At 40.4% G+C, this 10,343-nt stretch overlaps 1 protein-coding gene across 1 annotated transcript; it reads left to right on the top strand.

The window, feature by feature from the left end:
• Positions 1–256: 256 nt before the first annotated feature.
• tmem106ba (transmembrane protein 106Ba) lies at positions 257–7,664 on the top strand. Its single transcript, XM_083917665.1, has 8 exons — positions 257–357; positions 1,754–1,954; positions 2,344–2,407; positions 2,549–2,708; positions 3,884–4,024; positions 4,442–4,491; positions 4,576–4,629; positions 6,266–7,664. The coding sequence occupies exons 2-8, from the start codon at positions 1,762–1,764 to the stop codon at positions 6,384–6,386; spliced, it is 783 nt and encodes a 260-aa protein (XP_083773791.1). The 5' UTR covers positions 257–357; positions 1,754–1,761; the 3' UTR covers positions 6,387–7,664.
• Positions 7,665–10,343: the final 2,679 nt, after the last annotated feature.

The following is a 10,343-nucleotide window of genomic DNA, read 5'->3' on the forward strand; positions in this document are numbered from 1 at the left end:
CTTTGACTTATAGGCCTAATAGCGTATACCTATTTTACAGTGTTACAGTGTGGTATTAGTATTTATATTCATGTAAATAAGAGTGACATTTCAATGCAGGACGTGTAGTTGTATCTTTTATATACAGTGTGGTGCTGATGTAAAGAATATGAGGTAAACGTCAGTAAAAGTGTGTGTTGTGGTTGTGGTGGTCGGGTCCGCACGGCTCATCACATATCCCCCAACATGAGCGTGTCCAATGGGAGGAGGAGGGAGGCGTTCCCGTCGGCTTCATCCTCCATTGGTGTGTTGAACCGAACCACAACAAGCAGCGACGGTACACAACGAATGTCAAACAAGTGAAAAACACAAAAACAGGTAAGAGTGTCCGCGGTTCTACGGTTCAAAGTGAAACACGTTAGCTTGTAGCTTTTTTCAACACTAAGGGTTATTGTGGCGTTTCTATGTAGCGGTGCGGGCTGTGCTACGGAGCAGCCGTTAACTAGGACATTGTGTTATTTTTCTGTGAGAATAACGCGACGACCTGAAATACAATGATGATTTAAAAGCTTAAATGTTGCTTTTGGTCGTAATAATAAACGCGTTTGGACCGTTCTCCTCCGGCCGGTACGTTGTGTCCCTGGCTGAGGCTCAGCAGCTCGGCAGCTCGGCAGCATGGCGGCCTGTGTTGAACATGTCTGCTGACACTAAACACGCAACACACGGAGCCCTGGACGGTGTCTGTGGACGGTGTGTGCGGGCAGCAGCCTGCGGTCCGTCGGTGGCATCTCTTAATGCAGTGCACGGTGTTCTCCTGGTTGTCTGTGCTTACCGTGTAATAAAGCGTGTGTAAGCGTTACACAATGCTACCGTGGCCTCCCCAACATTAGTGCTGGGGTTTAACCAATAGTGTTTAAAATGCCAAACTGCAGCTTCATTTAGAATATAACACAATTGTTGAACATTAAATATGTCCACTAAAAGCTTACAGTCACATTTCGACTTAGCAATTAGATGATTTACATTTTAAAAGTTGTATCTTATCCAATATTGTTGTCCCCATATAACATAAGATAGAGCTTATTGTTCTAGATGGCTCCAAAATTGTGTAACAACTACAAAAACAATAACAAACATAATGTAACAATATAAGATAAAATAGGTGCAGCATATATAAGATAAGTACAAATGACATAACGTGATGTAATAGAGATATATTGCACTTGATAATGAACATTATATAGAGCCTGTGGTATTGATATTGAAAAATATTGAACATGATGATGAAAGGTAATACTGAACTTGTCAATATTGATTTATTCATTCTCAGTCCAATGTCTCAGCTTTCCTTGCTGCAGAAAGGGGAGGAGTGGAACAGTGTGATGGCCACAGGTAGAAAATACCTCCTGTGGTGCTCTTTGGAATAAAAGATGAACATATGAATAAAGGCATATAAGGGTCTAAAGGGACTGAAATGCTAAACACTAGTATTAAGACCAAGTGATAGTACTGTGTAGAGAATGAACATGAGTTGAGTGAGTATTGAGCAGCACACTCCAGGTCCCAACAGAGTCATTTGTGAAGTATTACAAGAGATTTCTCTTCATGGTCAATGCACCTGTTGAAGAGAAAATGTGTTCTGGACTCCATCCAGGTCCAGTTTCACATTCAAACAGCTGCGTGGCATGTGGTTCGTCAGCACATTCTGCCGTACCTTCATGTCAGTTCCTCTCTGCTCATGCTGTCTCTTGTCTTTTGTGTCGTGTGCACTCAGCTGCAGCTATGGGCAAGCTCCACTCTCACATGGCCAACCCCAAAGACGAGAGTCAAGACGCGCTGACGGCTTCCGGAGAGTACAGGGACGGCGAGGAGGATGGAAAGAACGGAGATGTGTCTCAGTTCCCCTATGTGGAGTTCACTGGACGGGACAGCGTCACGTGTCCGACGTGTCAGGGCACCGGCAGAATACCACGGGGTAAAACTATCTAGATAGAGATGATCTTTACTAAATGAGCATTATCGGTATAGATGTTAAGCCTGTATGACCAGTGCCTGTAAAGCCCCTGAAAAAAAAACACATACAAGAGAAAGTCTAAATAAATGTGCCATATTGCCTTGTTTTCTCAGCTTTGGAGACAAAGTAAGTTCACTACAACTCTTGATTATATCTACAGTATTTCAGGGTTTGGTCGAGACGTTTCATGATAGATTCACGCTCATATTCTTGCAGTTTGTATAATTTATCCGCAAGACATGGCTGAGATTCTTCTCAGGTGTTGTACAATAGTGTTGCGACACGCTCTTTACTCGATCAAACAGTGAAATGACGCACCTTTTATTTCCTTTCTTTGAACTATTCACCAGGTCAAGAGAATCAGCTGGTGGCTCTGATCCCATACAGTGACCAAAGGCTCAGGCCGAGCAGGACGTGAGTCTGCACTGATTGTTTCTTTTCAAACATGAGCTGTGCTCGCTGTCTGCATGATGAAACCTATGAACGCACAGTAGCATGCTAGACTTTGATGTCCTCAGTCGGTTCGGGGTCTCACTTCCTTTTTCTCTCATGTAGAAAGCTGTATGTCACAATATCAGTGTCACTCTGCCTGCTGCTGTCTGGACTGGCTGTTTTTTTCCTCTTCCCGCGCTCTATCGATGTCTCCTATGTGGGAGTGAAGTCGGCCTACGTCTCCTATGACCTGGACAAACGGATCGTCTATCTCAACATCACAGTAAGATTGTGAAGTCATACTCCTTACCAACCAAACTCAATTCAGTATTTTCGCTTGTGTTGAAGTTGAACTTTCTGACCGAGCCTTAAGGCGACTACACTCAATATTTTTTACATGAACAATGACGTATGTGAAAGAAGTCTCTCGTGTTGATGAATACAGAGAGAATTCATCTTGTTATGTTCATGCTATGGCCCTCAGTTTAACTAGTTTGGTTCACCCTCACTGCTCAGAAGCTTCCCTCAGGGGGTCGGTGGAGATGACAAACGGACCTAAAAGGAAAGTGAACGTTGGACTTTATATTGTATATAAAGTATACAGTAAGGATGCCCCCTGGGCGCCTCCCTTGGGAGGTGTTCCAGGCACGTCCAGCTGGGAGGAGGCCTCGGGGAAGACCCAGGACCAGGTGGAGAGATTAGATCTCCACACTGGCTTGGGAACGCCTCAGGATGCCCCAGTTAGAGCTGGTTAATGTGGCCCGGGAAAGGGAAGTTTGGGGTCCCCTGCTAAAGCTGCTGCCCCCACGACCCGACCCCGGATAAGCGGTTGAAGATGAGATGAGATGAGATGTACACATCCACCAGGAGGCCAGAAGTGCCAAAAATAAGGACAGTTTTGCTCTGTGTCTACAAGACGTGTTAAATAGACAACTGTTTTTTAATAAGTTTACCATATCAACATAAAATGTGATATACGTATGTCAGTGTTGTGTAAGGATGGGAATGGAGAACCGGCTCCAGTTGAAAACCGCTAACAAACAGGAGTCAGAATCGTTTTCCCCTGAGCTGATCAATTTCTTTTATCAATGCCAGGACATTTAAATTTATAACAAGAGGGAGTCATGGTGGAGAAGAAGAAACGTCCATGGCATTATAATAACATTATCACCACGCAGGAAGGCTTAGCAGAGATCAGGAATCGATGAAGAGTCAGACCAATACGCTGAATCAATACTGACATTTGCATCTATAATAACGTATTAATTCCTGTCTCTATTTTAGTGGCATTAAAGCTGGTTTTCACTGCGTCCAGGTGGCCAGAGAATCACTTCCTGCAGTTTACCTTAAAATACTTTAAGTTAACACCGGCTATACAAGACTACTGAAAGGTTTGGGTCTTTTTCCATCAAGCACTTTATTGCCACACTCACACAAATGTTATCTTCTTCCATTCAGAGCACTCTGAACATCACCAACAATAACTACTACACCGTGTCTGTGACCAACATCACGGCTCAAGTGCAGTTCTCCAAGACGGTGATAGGCAAGGCCAAGTTTAACAACAGCTCAATGATCATACCACTGGATGAACGGCAGGTAGGTTGGATTATAATTTACTGTTCACACACACTACAAGAAAAAAAAAAATCAGGAATCTTTTCATAGTCATAGGTTGCAGAAAAGGATCTGAGATTCTGATGCACAGCAGCCCATTGTTAAAATCATAGTCACAGGAAGTTCATACCTCTTGACTCAGACTTGTCACATGATTAAAAAATATTGTTCCTGCAAAAATCCAGACTTCAAACAAATGTTTTAAGCACAATTAAAGCCTCGCACAAGTCTCAGACATCACAAATCTGCTTACTATTGGACCATTGTCCACTGATTAAAAAGGAAACCATACCAAATTATAGTATTTTGATGTACTTGGTATTAAAGTGTATTATGTTTATGTGTAATATTGTTTTTCTCCTCAAATGCCTTAAATGAAATAAACTGTGCTTGCTGCAGATTGACTACACAGTTCCCACCACCCTCGCTGATGAGATGAGTTATATGTTGTAAGTATCTTTTTCTAAAAGTCATAAAAATGTACCTTTTACACTTGGATGGTTTCAAATCACAGACCACTTGTTTTCTTTCAGTGACTACTGCACCTTGCCAACCATTAAAGTTCACAACATAGTGGTCATGATGCAGTAAGTATGGCTTAATGTACAGTATTTTAAATGTATTAGTTAGGTAATTAGTTCACATTTTATCCTATTGTATGTGATATACTGTCACTATTTGTTGTGGTTTTTATCCTTTCATACATTAACATCAATCTCAACAACTCCACACTCGCATAGTTTCACCCACACATACTGAAGAGCTGCCCAGACACAACACAGTTCAACGGGAGATACATGGGCATGACATTCAAACAGATTGTAAATGTAGCCAAGCAAACATTCCTCCAAGGCAGAAACAGTCTGTATTAGTCGAATAATAATCCTCTGCGGTCAAAGCCAAATAACAGCTTTGTAGCCAAGTAACATGAGACTGAATCTATTGAATACAGGTTAAAAAAGAAGCAGCTGATGCCATAACGCATACTCTTAAAATCCAGTGGTTTAATATCCAGACCATGATGCCATTAAACCACTTTAGAGGCTTCAGTTGAATGCATAACAATAGAAGATGTGTTTATCCCTCCCCTCTTTTGTCCGTGTCTGAAATCTTGGGAGACAGGTGCAACAGCAACAGAAAGCAACACAACTATAATGATCAGAGTTGTCAATTATTTTTCTTTTGAATGACTCATCATTTCAGAACTGCTTAGCAACGACTTTACTAGTTAGCAGAGAAGACTTTCCAAGTTCAAACTAGACATGTTGAGCTCACGTATTCTGATTGTGTCACCATTCAGACACTTTTTTAGCTTTGTCTTAAAGTTGTACTCTGTAAGATTTCCATCTCTTTAATTGCCTTTTAAGTTAATATCTATCAAAGATTGAGTTAAAACACTGCTGACTGATCATATGAACCACTAATGAAAACACTTCTACTTGCCTTTTTTGCCAAGTATTCCAATATCCGTGTCTGTGGCCACATTCCCGGGCTAGATGTAAATAAGTCGCCATGTTAGTCTGTCGGCCCAGATTGTCACCAAGGGTTATGCTGCGTTCACTTGTAATCGGAAATTGGGAGCTTCCAATATCTTTGTCAGGCTTGTAGTAAGGGCAGAAGTTAAATAGGAACATGTGTGTGTGTATGGATTTAAGATATAACAAATAGGTAATGGACTGGAAGTAGAGGTGGATGTGTTTCAATAAAATTTACAAAAGAGCAACAAAAAAAAAAAGATAGTGACCATGAACGTGACAAGATGGAGGCTCTGAAAGAACAGGCTCGTCTGCAGTTACATCTTACCATCAAAGAGGCCGCTAGAAACAACGTATCTGAAATCTTATGGAGTACAACTTTAACTATAGTTGGAAAACGATGGTTAATATCAGCGAATTAGCTGAGTGCTGCCCGTGGCCCTACTCAGACACTCCTCCTTGTAAACATGGGCTGCTGGTTTTTCGGGAGTATTAAGTCACCAAATTAGCTCATCTGATATTAAAGGTGTCTTGTGCAGTATGTATTGAGGTACATTTGTGATATTTGGCTAAATAAAATTGACTTGATCTGTGGTTCTAGGGAACTACCCAGAGAAAAATAATAATCTACTGAAGCTCAGATCTTAACCCTTTGAACTCCACCACTGCAGGATTATGAAGTGACGGCCTGGCCTTGGCTCACCTGGTCATCTGATGTACAGGAGTTGATTCTGTGGTTACTTTTCAGGGTGACGGTGACAACGTCGTACTTCGGCCACGCGGAGCAGGTCTCCCAGGAGATGTACCAGTATGTGGACTGTGGCGGAAACACCACCTCCCTGCATGGGCATGTGGAGGTGTACCAATAAAGGAAGCAGAAGAGCCCAGGCATCAAATACTGCCGTGACTGAGGGTCTCACCGAGAGAAGTGGGCTGACTTCTATGTAGGAAATCTTTGCTCAGTGACAATGGAATAATGGACAGGGACATAACTCTTCTTAATCTAGTCAGTGGCTCATCCATTCTTACATTTCCAACCACTTTCCTATTTTCACACATCAAACATGATGACTAAAAGGGCCAGCTTTGGTTACTTGTCAAACAGGCAGGTAAAAGCAGACAAACTTACCTGCCACAGCCAGAGTTTAGCAGGATCTGCCTCGAGGTTTGTTGTCATTTTTCACCCTGGTGCCAACAAAAAAAGTATGAATAGAATTTAATATTCACATTAATGGAAGTCATCATGTTTACACTCTCACTCCTTGATAAATAAATGACCGGAAACTGGTAGTTTCACAGATGATGCACTTTAACCCAAATGTTATCTACAGATATTAATAAGAGTGTTGTGAGTGGACCCCTTTACTCTAAACCACTTTTAATGAGAAAACAAGAGTAAAAAAATACCCTGAGCTGTTCCTAATCACCTCTTTCTGAATTCTTTCCTTTACCTTTTTTTTGTTTCATAAAAATATGATTCTTAATATTGTGTTGTGCAATATAGACAATGTTTTTTCTGTTCCTGGCTCAGAGTTTTTTATGTTTAGCTTGAGTAGATGCAGTTTTTTCTTGTGTTTAGCGATCATTCACTTGAGTGATTTGAAAGCAAATGTGACTACTATGAAGACTGCGACACAATGAGGTTACAAAGTGTGTAAAAGGGATAACATTTTTTATTTCATAGCAAAACTAAAATACTAAAATGCGTAAATGTAGAATGTGTGCTTTCTGGCTTGCTTTAAAAATGTTATAACAAGACTTGTTTCTGGTGTGGGAGCAGCTGTATTCCCTTTTAATGAGGTTGTTCTGGTGTCATTCTCAATAATGTGTTTGCTATTTTAACCCACTCTGCATCTACACCCTGTATCATCATTGACTGGTTTTCTTGCGCTTTAAAATAATTATGATTTCTGTTCATCACATCGTATTATTTAGGCTTTTTTAAACAGACCGTGTAAAGTTCTGAACATCTTTTATCAGAAAGAAAACATCCACAATACCTACATACATAATTAAATGAAGTTATGTGATTGCACAGGCGCGATAAAATGCCATTGTGGACGTTTTTCTGACTGTCATCATAAGAAAACTGTTACCCTTGTTGATATTTGATGACAGTGCAGGTGTGAATACCTCTGTTTCTGTGACCTCCCCTCGGTGGTTTTCATGCATGAAGCTGCAAATAAAATCATGCCTCATTCTGAAAATGCTCTCAGTTTCTTTGGTGTGCTTGTAATATTCTCTGTACACACTGGGTGGTGCCGAGGTGTCTGCTGAACACAGTGTCACTGTTGTAACTGTTATTTAATATCTGTAACATATTAATGAGTTGATTAAAGTGACCCACCACCACCTCAGTGACAAAGATCAACAAATGAAGTGTCAGAACTCTATCCGGCTGTTAAGTCAGGATGTAACACCCTTTCAAAATATGATTTACGGGTCCAAGCCTAATATTTCTATAATGCAATGTCATGTTCCCTGTTGTCTGAACTGATCTGAGTTTTTAAAAAAAACATAATTGTCATTTTACCTCTATCCTATAAATGAAAGTGACGTTAGAGGTGATCATAACTGTTCACATGTTTTGCCCTTGTGTCTGTTTTGTTTGAATGGAGCGTTTGGACCCGGAAATCGTATTTTGAAAGGGTGTGAGGTCAGACTGAACAGCCGGATTAACGCATTGAGTTTTATTGTGAATGTAAAGGGTTAATATTCATCAGGTGTGTCACCCACAATAAGAACAAAATCATCTAGAAAGACCATCCCAATCAAAATGTTGTTTACAGTATTATTTAATTAATAATAACTATTAATTTAGGGGAGCACAAATGTAATCACCAATTCTGATATTTGCATGTGTACTGTAGGGTTGCAAATAACAAGTATGTTCATTAATCACGTCAATTAATCAAGTCTCCCAATGATTTTCTCAGTTAATCGTTTAATCATTACAAAAATGGATATGAAATTTAATTTATAAAATGTCAGAAAACAGCTGTCAAAAACAGTTATTCAGTTTATGATAATAGAACTAAAAGAAAAGAAAAATACTCAGATTTGAGAAGCCAAAACATATTTTTCACAATTAAAAGCCATAAAAGACCAAAATCTATTTAAATGTAAACATAATTAGCATATTGCATACCAATCTGATCTCATATCAATTAGATGTTGAACTTTATTAAGTACAGATTTTAATTTTTCAATCATTTTAATCTTACTGGGAAAGTGTAATCACCTTGAATGCTGGGGGGACATTTTCCCCAGACAGCAGTAAAGGATTAAATGTGAGGAGGGAAACACTGACAGTTCAGTCAGTTATTATATTGAATGAATGGACAGACCAGCTGAACGACCAACAACTACTGTATAACCACCGTCCTCACCGCTAGAGGGCAAAAAAACGTTTTAAATATCAACAATCCACTTGTGAGATGGAAGAGACTCCACTGTTAGCGTACCCAGGGCCAGGTAAGTACCCAGAAGTAATTTATTTTTACATGTATGCAATCTATGACTTTAACGTTTAAATGTTCAAATCATCTTCGTTTTTCCCAGTGCGTTCACTCCATCTTCCTGGTTGTATTTTATGCCACTGTGTTATTTAGTACAGGCTCTCCCATACTTTGGAGCTCGAAGCGCACCATTCCTCCAGTGTATGACGGTATGTTCACATCTGTTGTGCTCATTTAAACACCAGTTCACTTCCTCTCTGAGATCCAGGTCAGTGGTTTGGACCGGAGCTTCGCTGGGATACATGTGTGTTTGGACTAAGCCATATTATGATGGACTAGTTTTGAGATGCCTGTGCTCACAAGGCCCATTAACTAAAAAAGCACGTCTGCAGACAAGTAAAACATGGGTCAGATGTGTCATTTGGGATGGTTGTGGGATGGTAAGCAGGTGTTACTCTGAAGCCTTTTAGCGGCTGTCCACACCACAACGGCAACTTAGTGCATCTTTTATTATCATCAAATCGATGTGTTTTATTGGATGCATAAACATGACATTGGCATTATTGGCTATAGGACGCCCTGCTCTCAATGTCGGTATCGGCCATTGAAGAACACATATCGGTCGGCCTCTAGACTAGTGTGTGTTCCCTGTCTTCCTCATTTAGCCAGCCTACCCTTGAGCATTATAATAAGTGGGTCCAGTACTGTATAATGTGTTATATCACTGCAGTTAAACTACACATGGGACAGTCAAATAATTATGTGATTTAGTGCTGTACTAATTCAGTTTGTTTGGAATTAAACAAAGTCAGACTTTCTCATGCGAAGCTGTCTGGAAAATGAAAATTGTGATGTTTAAAAGCTTTGTCTCTCTGCGAATACTGTCAGCACATCAGTGTTTGCTGTGTAGGTCAGTCCACATATGGTTGTCTTATTTGTGGACTCTTTGAAATTTAATCTGTGACTTTAAAATTATACAAGTTTATCCGCTTAGTCAAACTGGTAGCCAGCATCCAGAACTTCGTAACAGCTACCACTGAAGATTATGACATTGAAGGAGTTGAGGGCTACTGGCTTTTTATGGGAAAATGGCGAAAGTTAATGTCTGAGCAGAAAGAAAGTGAATCATATGGAAAGTTACTTTACAGCTAGCTCCCTGTGAGTAGGTTTCACCGCACAGAGGCCCAGCACAGAGGACAGCCACATCCGCTATTGATTCGGTTGTGTTATTGCCATTACAGCAGACCTTCCCCTCACCCCATACTTCATATAGACCCGGCACTTCCTCTCACCAGGTAAAAATGTCTTTTCCACATGGAGGTCCCGTCTTAAAACAGGTCTTGCGCTCTGAAAATAATGAGCTAATAA

The sequence above is a fragment of the Echiichthys vipera genome (genome assembly GCF_963691815.1).
Source record: "Echiichthys vipera genome assembly, chromosome: 8".
In the NCBI taxonomy this organism is placed as follows: domain Eukaryota; kingdom Metazoa; phylum Chordata; class Actinopteri; order Perciformes; family Trachinidae; genus Echiichthys; species Echiichthys vipera.

Coding starts and splice junctions, on each gene's coding strand:
- tmem106ba (XM_083917665.1), top strand. CDS start 1,762: ATGGGCAAGCTCCACTCTCACATGGCCAACCCCAAAGACGAGAGTCAA. Junction 1,955..2,343: donor CACCGGCAGAATACCACGGG/GTAAAACTATCT, acceptor ACTATTCACCAG/GTCAAGAGAATCAGCTGGTG. Junction 4,025..4,441: donor TACCACTGGATGAACGGCAG/GTAGGTTGGATT, acceptor TGCTTGCTGCAG/ATTGACTACACAGTTCCCAC.